The sequence below is a fragment of the Podarcis vaucheri genome (assembly GCF_965113315.1).
Source record: "Podarcis vaucheri genome assembly, chromosome: 12".
Taxonomy (NCBI): domain Eukaryota; kingdom Metazoa; phylum Chordata; class Lepidosauria; order Squamata; family Lacertidae; genus Podarcis; species Podarcis vaucheri.
In genome coordinates this window covers 43,758,075-43,773,946 of record NC_138750.1, presented here as the reverse complement: position 1 = coordinate 43,773,946, position 15,872 = coordinate 43,758,075, and the positions used below count along the sequence as shown (strand labels likewise).

At 43.4% G+C, this 15,872-nt stretch overlaps 1 protein-coding gene across 1 annotated transcript; it reads left to right on the top strand.

The window, feature by feature from the left end:
- Positions 1-634: 634 nt before the first annotated feature.
- LOC309515692 (patched domain-containing protein 3-like) lies at positions 635-14,821 on the top strand. The gene is made up of 4 exons (XM_082193759.1): positions 635-1,992; positions 11,212-11,333; positions 12,563-12,708; positions 12,935-14,821. Exons 1-4 carry the CDS (start codon positions 1,210-1,212, stop codon positions 14,518-14,520), a joined length of 2,637 nt encoding a protein of 878 aa, XP_082049885.1. The 5' UTR covers positions 635-1,209; the 3' UTR covers positions 14,521-14,821.
- The last annotated feature ends 1,051 nt before the right edge of the window (positions 14,822-15,872 follow it).

Below are 15,872 nucleotides of genomic sequence, written 5' to 3'. Positions count from 1 at the left end.
TAAAATATAGATTTATGTATTTACTTAGGTGATTTCTACACCTCTTAATAAGTTTCTGGGTGGTCTCCTGGATCACTCACATTTGTTCATCATTGTGCTGTTGCCATGATTCTTTGCAATATTTTAGGGGAAGCAGGTGGTACATGTAAAATTGTGTGATCCATACATTATTTCTATATATACATGATTCTCATTGAAATTTTGCCAGAACCTGGCGATTTCCCGTTTGACATCTTTTTAATTACTTGGGCAGTTTCTTCTATTTCTATGTCGGCATTTAAATATTTATATTCTTCTTCTAATATTGACAGTAAATTATTCTGTAACAAATACTCTTTTTATTTTGTTTTAATCTTTAAACTCTGTTTTATACAGCTTTTTGTAGTAATTTATAAAACTTTGGTTAATCTTTTCCGGGTCAGTAGTTTCAGCGCGCCCAGGCTTCAGCATGCAGGCAACTCTCCGCAAGCTGCGGGAGCCCAGTGCGCGAAGCCTGGAGAGTGAGAGGGGTCGGTGCGCACGGACCCCTCTCGCTCTCCAGGCTTCGGTGAAAGCCTGCATTCGCCCCATAGGACACACCCACATTTCCCCTTCAAATTTGGAGGGGGGAAAGTGCATCCTATGGGGCGAAAAATATGGTATATATGCATCTGTTTTTCTAAACACAACCTAGATTAACTGTGGGGAACCAGTGGCCCTCCAGATGTTAGGACTCCCTCTCCAGAACGGCCAGTCATCAAGCACATCTGGAGAGCCGCAGGTCGCCCACCCTTGCGGAAAAAGGACTGCCGAGACGAAGGAAATTCCCAGTTAAACGGGCTACTGGTTAAAAGATCACTTTCATTGCATCTTGGCTAAAAAGGCACTGCGCCCTCTCGTTCTGGATTTTCTCCGGAGTTTCCCTCAGACGTAGCAGCCAGATTGCAGCCAAGAAACCGATGCCTTCGCTGAACGGGGTTTCCCTCAGCATCGCCTCGCTCCCTCCCCCCAACCGACTTCTGAGGCGGTTAGCGGGTGGGCGTTTCCCGGACGGCGAACCTCCGCCCAGCGGCCATTTTTACCATCTTTTCCCGCTCAGTTCCCCCTTTTCGAGATGTTTCAGAAACTCGTGCGAAGTGGGGCCGGGCTGCCCGACGCCTAACTTACTCGGATAACGGTCTGAACTCTCTTAACTCTTCGCCGCTGGGAGGAGGAGAAAGAGAAAAGGCGATGGCGCCCCTCGACTGCCACACGGACTGCGTGGAGAGGCCCCTGTCGCGCGCGCTGCGGGCCCTGGGCGCCCAGGTGGGCGCGCACCCGTGGCCCTTCCTGCTCGTGCCCGTGGCGCTCTCGGCCGCTTTGGGCGCCGGCTTCGCGTCCCTGAGCAGCCTGGAGGACAACGACATCGAGGGCCAGTTCACGCCGCTCGGGGGCCCCGCCAAGGGCGAGCGGCGCTTCGTGCAGGCGCACTTCCCCACCGACGACGCGCGGCGCTTCTCGGCCGAGAGGCTGAGCACCGAGGGCTCCTTCGCCTCCCTCCTGGCCGTGGCCCGCGGCGGAGGCTCGCTCCTCACCCGGGAGGCCTTCGCCGAGCTGCTGGCGCTGGACCAGGCGGTGCGGGGGCTCCGCAGCCCCGACGGCCCCGCGCTCCCCTTCGCCCAGCTCTGCGCGCGGAGCAGCCCCGGCCACAACTGCAGCAGCGCCAACCCGCTGCTCAGCTTGGTGCAAGGCGACCCGGCCGGGATACAGGCGCTGCTGCCCGACCTCACCTTCCCGCTCTACGTCCCTCCGCTCACTGCCAACCCCCTTTACCTGCCCCCCTTTCTGGGAGGCCTCGACTTGGGCCCCGGGGATGGGCCGGCGCGCCCCGTCCGGGCAGCCAAAGCGCTGCGCCTCTTCTACTACTTGCAGGAGGACGAGGCTTCTCGCAGAAACGACAGCGCGCTCTGGCTCCGGACGTTTCTGGAGCGCATCCCGGGCGTGCTGAAATCCTTGAACCTCGCAACCATCCAGGTAAGCGTCTCCTGGCACGATGGAGCCGCGATATGACTCTCTGTGTCTGCCTGACGCATGCTGCCATGCTTACTGGAGGGAACGGGATCTGAAGTCAAACCACTAGGGTCAGAGGTTCCCCATGCCTAACGCACCTGCATCAGCAAGTGGAGGCATTCAGTGGCGGCCAAACATTTAATTTTAGTAAGTAATTAGAAAACAAGCTATTGCAGCATCTCTGGCAACGCAAGAATGCCAAGGAGTGCCTCTTTCAAAATGATGCAAATTATTACTATGCCTTGTGTCAATCTCTAGGTTTAAAAAATGCATTTTATGCTTTTATGCTGTTTCCTGAATTACTTCTTTTGCACAGCTTGGACATGCTTGGATGTAAATCAGGGGCAGAAAACCTTGAGCCCATGGGCCAAATTTGGCCTGCCATGCTTCACCATTTGGCCCATAAGGCCATTTTGCCCAAACCATACCCTGCCCTACATCTGATGTCACATGTGATGTCAGGCACAGGGCAGGCAGAGATAGGGCTAGATCAGCTGCACATACAACCAATCCCAGCAGAAGGGACCACCCATCAGCTGATGCATTGGGACTTCAGTTCTGCTTGGGCACCATCTTCCCCCGTTCCCGTAGGCCAACTTTGACAGGACCACAGGATGGGGAGAGATATGGTTAAAAAGGTTCCCCACCCTTGATATAAAATGATTAATAAATTATGTAGATAAATAAATGAATACTTAAATGATCCAGAGCCTAGGCCCAGCACATAATTTTTCATATAATTTGCATATGTAATTGATGTGCATACAGTGGTGCCTTGCAAGACGAAATTAATCTGTTCCGCGAGTCTCTTCGTCTTGCGGTTTTTTCGTCTTGCGAAGCACGGCTATTAGCGGCTTATCGGCTATTAACGGCTTAGCGGCTTTAAGAAAAAGGAAACAAACTCGCAAGACGTTTCATCTTGCGAAGCAAGCCCATAGGGAAATTCGTCTTGCGGAACGACTCAAAAAACGGAAAACTCTTTCGTCTAGCGAGTTTTTCGTCTTGCGAGGCATTCGTCTTGCAGGGCACCACTATAGATGCCTCTAGAAAATTAATATGGTGGTTGACTGGGATTTGGAGAATACAGTAATATTCTTTGCAGGACTTCCAACTGCACTATAAATAAAGTTTTCAAAATATTTTTAAATAGGGGGAGCAAGGGGATTGAGATTTGGGCCCCACTGCAAAAAGCTTGGTGCCCTGAATTAACCTTTAGCAACACCTCCGCCAGATTATGTCAGTGTGATGGGCTGATTTGTTCGAAATGCATATCATTCGACCCACAGCTCCTCACTCATAGGAACCCCTCCCCCTTCTTTGCGAAAATGAAAAGAAAAAAGGACCTGCTCCCTTAGCATTTGTAGAACAGAAAGCAGAACCTCACTGGCTGCTAAAAATGAGGGTTGGCTAACAAGCCCAAGCAAAATTTGTACTGTATCTGTTTTCTCAGCTAGGGTGGTTAGGATGGTTATTAGTGCAACTAGTTCTGCTTATCTGTGCTACCCAGGCCTGAATAGTTCCACCCTTTCTCTCTCTCTCTCTCTCTCTCTCTCTCCCTCCCCCCTCCCCCCACCACTATGTGGTTTGAGTACTGGAGCCAGTAACACTGTTCAGTGTAAGGCTATTAATATGCCTCTTTGCATCCAGAAGAAAAGTATAGGAACTGCTCCAGACAGTAAGTTTTATTCCATTTGGGTTAGTCTGTTGCAGCTTTTCATTCATTAGCATGTATTTCCCCTCTCACCCTATTAAACAGAACTCACTCTGGTACTTAGAGGCATAAGGGACATGGGTGGCATTGTGGTCTAAACCACAGAGCCTAGGGCTTTCCGAGCAGTTTGAATCCCCGCGACAGGGTGAGCTCCCGTTGTTTGGTCCCTGCTCCTGCCCACCTAGCAGTTTGAAAGCACGTCAAAGTGCAAGTAGATAAATAGGTACCACTCCGGCGGAAAGGTAAACGGCGTTTCCGTGCGCTACTCTGGTTCACCAGAAGCGGCTTAGTCATGCTGACCGTACGCCACATCCCTGAGCCAGTAAAGCAAGATGAGTGCCACCACCCCAGAGTCATCCACGACTGGACCTAATGGTCAGCAGTCCCTTTACATTACTTAGAGGCATGCTGCTTCTGAAGCTGGAGACATGGAATAGCATCATGGCTGGTTGCCATCGGTATTATTATCCTCCGTGGATTTGTCTAATCCCATTTTAAAAGTTATGTAAACTCGTGGCTGTCTCTAGAAGTTGGAAGCCAGACAGTGGTGCTAACCTGCGGCCTCTGCCAGTCATAGGCTGTGCACACATTGGTGACTTGAGGCATTAGAGACTTTGTTCAGCCAACCCAACCAAGCAGCTTAATGAAGACTGAGAATTGCTAGGCGGCCTCAGAATGTTGAGTGTCCAATGGGATGCGGAGTGAAATGAATTATTCTCAAAGAGGGCAGGGCTGCCTAACTTGAACCCTTGGTGTATGAAGTCGTGCACTGTTTAGGATGGGCTATCTGAAAGACCACCTCACCCCTTATATGGCAAATCAAGTCACTGAGGGCCTCCAGCAGATACCACCTGATCAGGAGGTCTGTTCCGCACAATGTAGGACTTGGGCCTTTAGTGCTGTGACACCTGTCCTTTGGAATTACTCCCCACTGCTTGGATATTACACAGACGCTGTAGCGACTGTCTTTTAAGTGCCTCCTGAAGAACCTTGCTCTTAGCAAGTAGAGATCTTTCCCAGTCTACATCAGTATTGGAATTGTTTTAAGGATGTTTTTATTGTTTGCTATCCTGGGCCCCTAAGCAGGAACACTCCATGCTGCAAAATGTATTTCAGGTCCCACTTATATTCTGCTAATTGCACCCTGTCTTTATACTCTTGTGAGCATTTAGATTTATATATCAAGGACTTCCGGGTTGGCGCCATCGGTAATGGCTGAATTCCTCTGACCGGGAGGAATTTGCCCCGTGGAAAATTGGGTCTGGCCGCTACGGCGAAGGCAGAAACCCGCAAAAAATCACAGGCAGGAGAAACCTGTGAACGTGGGATTCGGCGGGCACCTTTTGCGCCTCCCCTACTCGCGGGGAAACCCGATTTCGGGGTTCCGGAGCGACGTGCGGTGAGTGGTGCGGTGCTTCGAGTCTTCTGCTTCTTCCACGGAGCGAAGCCGCATAGCTGTTGCCGGAGAGCGCTGACTTTTTCCTGTGGGCAATTTGAATCTAAAGCAATTACCCGTGAGTAGAGCTGGAACGGGAGAATTAGATTTCTAAACGTATAATTTGGTATCGAAGTGGGGAGGTTCAATACAGGAAGTCCGCCTCCCCTTTTTGTAAATAGACTGAAGCAAAAAGGCTGTAAGCTGAAGCCTTGGAAAGCCCTTTGCAAAAGACTAAAATTTCAACGGTAAAGAACATTTAATCCCCCCTCGGGGGCAGGAGAGGAGGGGGGGAGTTGTGGACTGAGTAGACCTGCAGGAGAGAGTGAAGAGAGTCAGAATACTGCCGCTCTGACCCTGGAAACGGGCTGCTAGCTGGATTGACGTCTTTTGGAATGTCCATTGACAGCGTATAGAACGTTCACTGACAGCTAGCTAAGTAAGACAAATACATTGTTTCTACATTGTTTCTACAGTCTGGTTGTTTCTAAAAAGGAATAAATAGTAACAGAAAATGGAAACTAACTTTGGATGTTTGAACTGTGTTTAAAAGAGGACATTATTGATCAATACAAGTAACATAAATTGAAACTGTTTCCCCCTAGTGGAAGTTTTTGAAACTGGTTGTTTTACAAGAGTTCTACAAGTGTGGAGCTAGGGGAATTTCCAGCTGTAAGATAAGAAACTGTGAGACTCTGGGACTGACCTTGAATCGTTTAAGTGTTATGGCAAATGGAAAGGAAAAAATAGATTTGCCAACTGCTGAAAAAACATTAAGGTCTGGGAAGATTAGGCAGCAACCTAGGAGAAGTTCAATACCAGATCCCCTCCCTCCGGCTGCTGCTGTGTCTATATCAGCACAACCAAAATCAAAAGGAATGCTATCAGAAGAGGTACTAGCGGTTGCGTTAAGTAAGATAAATGACTCATTGGAACAGCTTAATAAGAAAGTGGACGCTGCAACTAATAAAATTGATTTAAATACGGAAAGCATAAACAATTTGGGACTAAAGGTGAATACCAATACAGAAACGATTCAGAAATTGATACAGGAATCCACTCTGATACAGCAGACTGCGGAGGAAGCTAGGGAAAAGGCTGTAGCTGCTGAATGTAAAGTAACACAATTGGTGAAAGAGAGAGTCCCAGCCCTACAGAGGCAACTTGATGAACATAAGCTGACGCTTGCTATGATTGAACTTAAAGAAAAACAGACAAATTTGAGGATCAGAGGCCTACCTGAATTTGAGAAGGAAAGTTTGATAGACTTTCATACACAGGAATTTGTTGATTTTTGGGACCTGGACTTGGGACAAGAAGAGTTTAGAATAGTGAGGGCCTTCAGACTTGGAAGAGGAGGGGGAAAAGAGAAGAATATAATAAGAGACTGCTTGATTACTCTTCAATCTAAAGAAGAGAGAGATAGAATCTTGGGTTGGCACTACCAGAAGAATCTAGAAGTACAACAGTCAAGAGTGGTAATTTTTAAAGACGTCCCGAAATATCTTTTGGATCTTAGGCCTGACTACGGAGATATTGTTGCCCTGCTGAGAAAGAATAAAATTATCTTTAGGTGGGAGTTTCCCCAAGGCCTATCTTTCAGTTTCAAAGGTAGGAAAATAAAAATAAGATCAGTAGAGGATAAAGTGAAGTTTTTGTACAAGTACGAGGAAGATTTGCAGAAGGGAGTTGGAAAAGAGCCAAGAGCATCGGACAGAAGATCACCAGATAGAGCACCAGAGCAGAGAGCATTGGACAGAAGATCACCAAACAGGGGAACATTGGACATATCAACATTGTCTTTTGGACTGGACTCCCCAGTGAACGTGCTACCATTACTACCAACAGAAGAAGAGCAAGCATTGGGTGCAGTTGGAGGAACATTAGCGTAATTACATGATGGCGTTGCAGGTTTTGAGCTGGAATGTGAATGGACTAAATTCCCCTGAAAAGAGGCGGAAAGTCATTCATTTATTGAAAAAAGAACATTTGGACTTAATTTGTTTACAAGAAACAGATGTGATAAGGCTACACAGGAAAATAATGAGTAATAAAAGATTGGGCCAAGAATTCATTTCATCAGACAAAGTTAAAAAAAGAGGAGTGGTCCTCTATGCAAAGGAGAGCCTATCACCAAAATTCTTATTTAAAGATGACCAAGGAAGATTTGTAGCAATTGAAATTCAATCACAAGGAGAGAAATTTTTGATTCTAGGTATATATGCACCAAATGAAGGAAAATCGGAATTCTTTAAGAAGTTACATGAGACCCTGATGGATTATATGGATTATAATATTATTTTGATGGGAGATATGTATGGAGTGGTGTCTACAAATATGGATAAGGCACAGAGACAGGTAGTCACCAAAGATGGTAGACTACCAAAAACCCTTTTTGACATGACTGAAAATATGGATTTAGTTGATATTTGGAGAATGAAGAACCCTCTGGGAAGAGAGGGAACTTTCTTCTCTGAGGCTAAAATGATGTGGACAAGAATTGACCAAATCTGGGTAACCAGGGGACTTGCTCCAAAGACTAGCAAAGTGGAGATCTGCCCCAAAACTTGTTCGGACCATAATGCGGTGAAGATGGAAATGAAATTAACGCCAAGCGGCTCCTTCAGATGGAGGATGAATGACACCTTGTTTAGGAATGAAGAGGTGACCAAGAAGGCCCAAAAAACTCTAAGAGATTATTTTGAGATAAACATGAACACTACAGTGGAAAAAAGAGTAATTTGGGATGCAAGCAAAGCAGTTATGAGAGGATTCCTAATACAACAGAATGCAATTAAGAAGAGAACTCAGAATGAAAAAAAGGATAAAATCCTGGGAAAGATAGGGGAAGGAGAGAAGAAACTGAGAGCAAAACCAAAGTCACAGGAGATTCTGAAAGAGATAAAGTTATACCAGGTACAATATGCGAAGCTGATGAATCAGGAAATAGAATGGAAGATTAAACAGATGAGGCAAAAGACATTTGAATCGGTAAATAAATGTGGGAAATTGTTGGCCTGGCAAATGAAAAAAAGACAAAAATTCAATACTATCATGAATTTGGAAGTGGAAAGAAAAAATATACAGAGCCCAGTGGAGATTAGGAAGTGTTTCCAGAGGTATTTCAAACAACTTTATACACAGGAGAAGCAGAAAGAAATGGACATTGATCGATTCTTGAAAATAAATGGACTACACAAAATCTCACAGGAAAAACAACTAATGTTGAACTACAGAATAACGGACCAGGAGGTGGAAGGGGCTATTCAGAACATGCAATTAGGTAAATCTCCAGGACCAGATGGTTTGACTTCAAGATATTACAGATCTTTGAAAGATTGGTTAATACAACCATTGAAGGAAGTCTGTAATGAAATATTGGAAGGAAGAAAGGCACCAGAGTCGTGGAAGGAAGCTTACATTACACTTATACCGAAAACAGACTGAAAAGACACAGCTCAAAAACTACCGCCCCATATCGTTGCTAAATGTGGATTATAAAATTTTTGCAGACATTTTGGCCAAAAGATTAAAAAAGGTGTTAGTAGAAGAAATTCATAAAGATCAAGCGGGCAGACATTTGTCTGACAATATGAGGAATATAATTAATATTTTAGAAAAACTTCAAGTGAATATTAATACTAAGGCTGTCTTGATATTTGTGGATGCGGAGAAATCCTTTGACAACATTTCTTGGAGTTTTATGAAGAAGAATCTACAGGGGATGGGGGTAGGCCAAGGTTTTGAAAATGGTATAGGTGCAATTTATTCAGAACAAAAGGCAAAATTAATTGTGAATAATGTGGTGACAGAAGAGTTTAAGATTGAGAAAGGGACACGACAAGGTTGCCCAATTTCTCCACTGCTTTTTATATCGGTCCTTGAGGTTTTGTTAAACATGATAAGAAAGGACCAAGAGGTCAAAGGTATACAAGTGGGAGTTAAACAGTATAAACTGAAAGCATTTGCTGATGATTTAGTATTGACCCTACAGGAACCAGAATCTAGTACAAAAAGGGTATTGGAACTGATTCAAGAATTTGGGCAAGTAGCAGGTTTTAAGCTGAATAAGATGAAAACTCAGGTTTTAGAGAAAAAATTAACTGTAAATGAGAGAGAGAAATTTCAGGAAGAGACAGGACTAACATTGGTTAAGAAAGTGAAATATTTAGGGGTTAATATGACTGCTAAAAATGTAAATCTATTTAAGGATAATTATGAAAAAAGTTGGATTGAAGTGAAAAAGGACTTAGAAATATGGTCAAACTTGAAGTTATCATTGTTAGGCCGAATTGCTGTGATAAAAATGAATGTGCTGCCAAGGATGTTGTTCTTGTTTCAAACATTACAAATTTTGGACAAGATGGATTGTTTCAAGAAGTGGCAGAAAGATATTTCCAGATTTGTTTGGCTGGGCAAGAAGTCCCGAATAAAATTTAAGATATTAACTGATGCTAAAGAAAGAGGTGGATTTGCCCTGCCAGACTTAAAACTCTACTATGAATCAGCTGCTTTTTGTTGGCTGCTACTTGAAAACACTGATGTGTTGGACCTAGAAGGTTTTAATAATGTATTTGGTTGGCATGCATATTTGTGGTACGATAAGGTAAAAGCACATAAAGCGTTTAAAAATCATATTGTCAGAAAAGCATTGTTTAATGTATGGATAAGATATAAAGATTTGTTAGAAAAGAAAACCCCAAGATGGTTGTCACCAATGGAAGCGAAGGCACAGAAAAAAACTCAATATGGAGGCCAAATGGCCGAAATATTGGGAAATTCTGGAACAAGAGGGAGACAGACTAAGATTGCAGAGCTTTGAAAAATTGAAAAATAAAGTGCGAGATTGGCTCCATTATTATCAAATAATGGAGGCATATAATTTGGACAAAAAAGTTGGTTTCCAGGTGGAAAAATCAAAATTGGAAACAGAATTGCTAGATTCTAAAATTAAGAATTTGTCAAGAATGTATAACTTGCTGTTGAAATGGAACACTCAGGATAAAATGGTGAAATCAGCTATGATTAAATGGGCACAAGATGTTGGACATAATATAATGATGGCTGACTGGGAACAGTTATGGACCACAGGTATGAAATTTACGGCATGTAATGCCCTAAGAGAAAATTTAATGAAAATGATTTACAGGTGGTACATGACACCAATCAAGCTTGCAAAAATTTACCATTTGCCTGAAAATAAATGTTGGAAATGTAATGAGACTGAAGGCACATTCTTTCACCTTTGGTGGACGTGCCCAAGGATTAAGACATTCTGGGAGATGATTTATAATGAAATGAAAAAGGTATTTAAATATACCTTCTTGAAGAAACCAGAGGCCTTTCTCCTGGGCATGGTCGGCCAATTAGTGCCAGAGAAGGATAGAACTTTTTTTATGTATGCAACAACAGCAGCAAGAATACTCATCGCGAAGTATTGGAAGACACAAGATTTGCCCACCCGGGAAGAATGGCAGATGAAGTTGATGGACTACATGGAACTGGCGGAAATGACTGGCAGAATCCGAGACCAGGGAGAGGAGTTGGTGGAAGAAGATTGGAAAAAGTTTAAAGACTATCTACAGAAATATTGTGAAATTAATGAATGTTAGAAAAATGTTGAAATGAAGTTATATGGCTTTAGTAGAAATATTATAAGGAATTAAGTACAGATAGGTTAATAGAGTATTAAAGGAAAAAATAAGGTTAGAATGAGTTAAGATAATTATAGGATAGAAAACAGAGGAAGATGGAAAGGAATTGCTGAAATAATTAACAGAAGTGGAATACAAAAAGGGAGGTGTGAGGAGGTCGTGGAAATAAGTGAATGAAAGATGGGATAATGAAATTGTTTGATTTATTTTATTGTCTTTGTCTTGTTTTGTTAATTTGATGTGTTGTATTGTTTTTCTTTTTCTTTTTTCCAGTGTTTTTGGAAAAATAATAAATATTATTAAAAAAAATAGATTTATATATTAAGAGAGAGAAAATATTTAACATGTGACCTTCTCTCCCCCCCCCCCGCTCCCTATGGCAGGTGGCTTATTTTACTTCATTGTCCAGACAAGAAGAGTTTGAAAAAAATACTAAGGAAGTGGTCCCTTTGTTTTCCATCACGTATACCTTAACAATAACCTTCTCAATTATCTCATGCTCAAGGTAATTGCTGAGAAAAGGGAAGTAATTTTTATCTTTTCATTTTGTGAGAGTGTATGGGGGACTCCCTGGTTCTGAATGGGGCAACTGTGCCCCTGAAGGAGCAGGTGCACAGCCTGGGAGTCATTTTGGACTCACAGCTGTGCATGGAGGTGCAGGTCAATTCTGAGTCCAGGACAGCTGTCTACCAGCTCCATCTGGTACACAGGCTGAGACCCTACCTGCCCGCAGACTGTCTCGCCAAAGTGGTGCATGCTCTAGTTATCTCCCGCTTGGACTACTGCAACGCGTTCTGTGTGGGGCTACCTTTGAAGGTGACCCAGAAACTCCCAACTAATCCAGAATGTGGCAGCTAGACCGGTGACTGGGAGTGGCCACCACATAACACTGGTCTTGAAAGACCTACATTGGCCCCCAGTACATTTCTGAGCACAATTCAAAGTGTTGGTGCTGATCTTTAAAGCCCTAAACAGCCTTGGTCCTGGATACCTGAAGGAGCGTCTCCACCCCCATTGCTCTGTCCGGACACTGAGATCCAACGCTGAGGGCCTTCTGGCGGTATCCTCACAGTGAGAAGCGAAGTTACAGGGAACCAGGCAGAGGGCCTTCTCGGTAGTAGCACCCACCCTGTGGAACGCCCTCCCATCAGATGTCAAAGAAATAAACAACTATATGACATTTAGAAGCCATCTGAAATCAGCCCTGTTTAGGGAAGTTTTTAATGATTGATGTTTTAATGTATGTTTAACCTTCTGTTGGAAGCCGCCCAGAGTGGCTGGGGAAACCCAGCCAGATGGGCGGGGTAGAAATAATAAATAATAATAATAATAATAATAATAATAATAATAATTATTATTATTATTATTATTATTATGTATTAGGAGGAGGTAGTAGATCTACCAAGCTTCATCTGAATGTCGGCCATCTTTCCCACATTCCATCTTAAGAATGCAGACTCAATGGCCTTACCAACAGCCAACTTTGTTCTCCCCCCTCCTTAGTTTGTTTACTGTCTAGCTGATGAAGCATTCTGGGGAGTTTGGAAGCTTGCATCCTTTTTTGAGATATTTTGTGCAACTAGGGCTTCAAAACAAAGCTTCACACAGCTTCAGTGCATGCATAGCCGATCCATGTGGTGCTAACGGGTTTAGCTTGGTTCAGTGGGAGGGGGGATTAGTACATGGACCGTGATACTCTGAATCGAATTAGAATCTTCTTAATCTGTTTTCCAGGCTGGACTGTGTACGGACAAAAGTGTGGGTTGCAGCTTTTGGGGTGCTGTCAGCAGGCTTATCTGTCGTCAGCAGCTTTGGATTGCTGCTCTTTTGTGGGGTGCCGTTTGTTGTCACAGTTGCAAATTCACCATTTCTTATCCTTGGTAAGTGAGCAAATGTACACATTCCTCCTGACTTCTCCATTGGGCTTTTCATTAATATATTTAAGAATCATGATGGGTGAAAATTCTCTTACATATCTACGGGTTTGCGACGTTAAGGAACCTTTTTTTTCCGGGAGCCAAGTCATTCGAGTTTCAAGATATCACTGTATTTCTCTTCTCGCATGACATATAGGAACTAATATGTTATATATTTGCCATTCTTCAGGGGTTGGTGTTGATGACATGTTCATCCTGGTGTCTTGCTGGCAGCAGACTAAAGTGAAGGACAGTGTCAGAGAGCGAATGGCTGACACCTATGGAAAAGCAGCTGTATCCATTACCATCACAACCCTCACAGACGTGTTAGCCTTTTACATTGGAATTGCAACTCCATTCCAGTCCGTTCAGGCATTTTGCATCTATACAGGAACAGCCTTTGTGTTCTGCTACTTATACAACCTGACATTCTTGGGGGCAGTTCTTGCTTTAAATGGGAGACGAGAAGAAAGCAACAGACACTGGCTCACATTCATGAAAGTGAACAATGAGCCTCAGGACTCTCAGGGCTGCACATATAACATGTGCTGTGTAGGAGGGTCTTTTGATGAGTCCACTGGAGCAGAGACTGAACACCCCATGAATGGATTCTTTAGACAGTATTACGGTCCCTTCCTTATGCACAGCTGGACCAAGGTGCTTGTGGTAGTCCTTTATCTCATGTACTTGGGTAGTAGTATTTTTGGCTGCACTCAAGTCCAAGAAGGTATAGATCTTCGAAATCTAGCTAGTGATAATTCTTATGTCATCCAGTATTATGAATGGGAAGAGGAATATTTTTCAGAATACGGCCCAAGGGTTATGGTGGTTGTTACTGAAAGCAAAGCTTATTGGGATTCATCTGTCCGTGCAGATGTTGAAAACTGTATGAACGCACTAGAAAGCTCATCCTACGTCAACAAGAATTTATCAGTGTCCTGGTTGAGAACTTACCAAGATGTCGCTAAACTTATGTCTTTCAATATAGATGACCGTAGGCTTTTCATTGACAATTTATCCATCCTCTTTAGAATTAATCCAGACTTCAAGTGGGATGTTTATGTTATTGCTACAGAAATAATAGCATCACGTTTTTTCATACAGACAGTCAATGTTACTACTGCAGTGGATGAGAGGAGTCTTTTAAATGAGCTGAGAGGTCTTGCTAAGGACTGCAAGGTACCGTTAATGGTTTATCATCCAGCTTTTATTTACTTTGATCAATATCTTGTGATCGCTCAGGACACGGTTCAAGCTATTGTGATTGCTGCTGGAGCCATGCTACTCATTTCCTTACTACTCATTCCCAATCCTCTTTGTTCTTTGTGGGTAACCTTTGCTATTGCCTCTGTTATTGTCGGTGTAGCTGGTTTCATGTCCTTCTGGAGTGTGAATCTTGATTCCATATCCATGATCAACCTTGTAATTTGCATAGGGTTTTCAGTAGACTTCTCAGCCCATATTTCTTATAATTTTGTTGCCAGTGAGAAACACAAAGTGAATGACAAGGCTGTGGATGCTTTGTACATCCTTGGCTACCCTGTTACACAGGGAGCTATTTCCACTATCTTGGGAGTTATTGTACTCTCCATGGCATCCTCTTACATCTTCAGAACCTTTTTTAAGATAATGTTTCTGGTGATCTTGTTTGGGGCTGTTCACGGTCTCATTTTTATTCCTGTGTTCTTAACTTTCTTCGGCTTTTGTAGTAAAATGCCAAATAGACAGCTTCCAGTCAGTGCCCAGAGCTCCAGTGCTGGAGGAGTTCCTCTCTAAGATACAAATACTGTATTATGAAACCGCCTAATGTAAACATGACAATATTACAATGAGAGCAGATAATGGAACTAATTACCTAGAGTGCAGGAGTGGGCTCTTCCTGGTGAGCATTTAAGGTCCCCATCCCTACCTTGCAGGCTGCCATCTGATTGGGCTTTACTTTGATTCTGACTTGATTTTAGGATGTAGGATGTATTTTAATTGATTGCTTGATTTTATGGTAATATGTCATATATTTGATGTTAGCCTCTATGAGCCCAGTTTTGCCTCAGATAATAAATAAAATTTATTATTATTATTATTGTTCCTCAGTGTTCTCTCTCCCACCACTTGCGGGCCAACTTTGGAAAGTGAGCAGGACCACTGACATCACGATTACATCAGGTGGCCCTTTTGCCCACATGGGTCTTACAGAGCACTTTTCATAAGGCTTCGTAAGACCCAATGATTAGCTGATTGTCAGGTGTTGCAAAGCCCTGCACGCAGCATTTTGCTTAGGATATTTCAGGCACCACCATTCCACTGATTGACAGCGCCTCAAAACCCCTTTCAGTTGAGCCACGTTTCAAACCTGCCTGGAAATACCACCCATTGAAGTGGGTACCCCTCCTTATCCCAGATCTGTAGGTAGAATCTCTTATGTTCTCTGTGACGCTATGATATTAGCACCCAAAATGTACAATATATCAAGTTTTGCTTGTGTTATATTTTCTTTTCTTTTTTTAATGTATTTTTTTAAAGATTTCTTGGTTTACAAAAATATGTGCAATGTCTCTTTTTTCGAGTTACCTTTTCTACAGGTCAGTTTCATTTGTTGAGACATTAGTGTTACATTAGGAAGAAAAGGGGGGAAGAGGTGGAGGGGGCCATGGTGGGTGGGGTGGGGATGTTTCTATTTTACTTAATGTATGTGTGGGGTTTTGTGTCAGCATCGTTTGCGCAGGTTCTATCTGCTTGTGTTCCTTTGGTGGTGAGAGAAGTTGGGGTTTGCCTAGGGTGTGGTTGCTTGTTTTGGCTGTGGTCAACTTTGTTTTCATGCGTGAGTTGGGAGGGTGTTTTTGAATGTTGCGGCTGGGACGGAGGAGGGAGAGTTTGGTTGTGTTCTCCAAGCATATTGTGTCTACCTTCTGTCTCATCATCTAAAAATCTGATTCTAACCTTTGTAGCATCTTTGAAAATGGTCCTTGTCCCATTTTGTTGCCGTTATGGTATCTTCTTGGCCTCTTCTGAATTCCTGTCTTGTGTACACACACAATTTTTCTGTGGTTTGAATTTGAATTCAGTCAATTGACATGATGTGGAGGCTTGATTTTCAATGACAGCTGGTTAAAACAGCTGCTGCTGGACCT

What these genes read in the sequence shown, in the direction of transcription:
- LOC309515692 (XM_082193759.1), top strand. Translation starts at nt 1,210, where the DNA reads ATGGCGCCCCTCGACTGCCACACGGACTGCGTGGAGAGGCCCCTGTCG. An exon ending in TCAATTATCTCATGCTCAAG is followed by an intron (nt 11,334 to 12,562) that starts GTAATTGCTGAG and finishes TCTGTTTTCCAG; the next exon opens with GCTGGACTGTGTACGGACAA. An exon ending in TTCACCATTTCTTATCCTTG is followed by an intron (nt 12,709 to 12,934) that starts GTAAGTGAGCAA and finishes GCCATTCTTCAG; the next exon opens with GGGTTGGTGTTGATGACATG.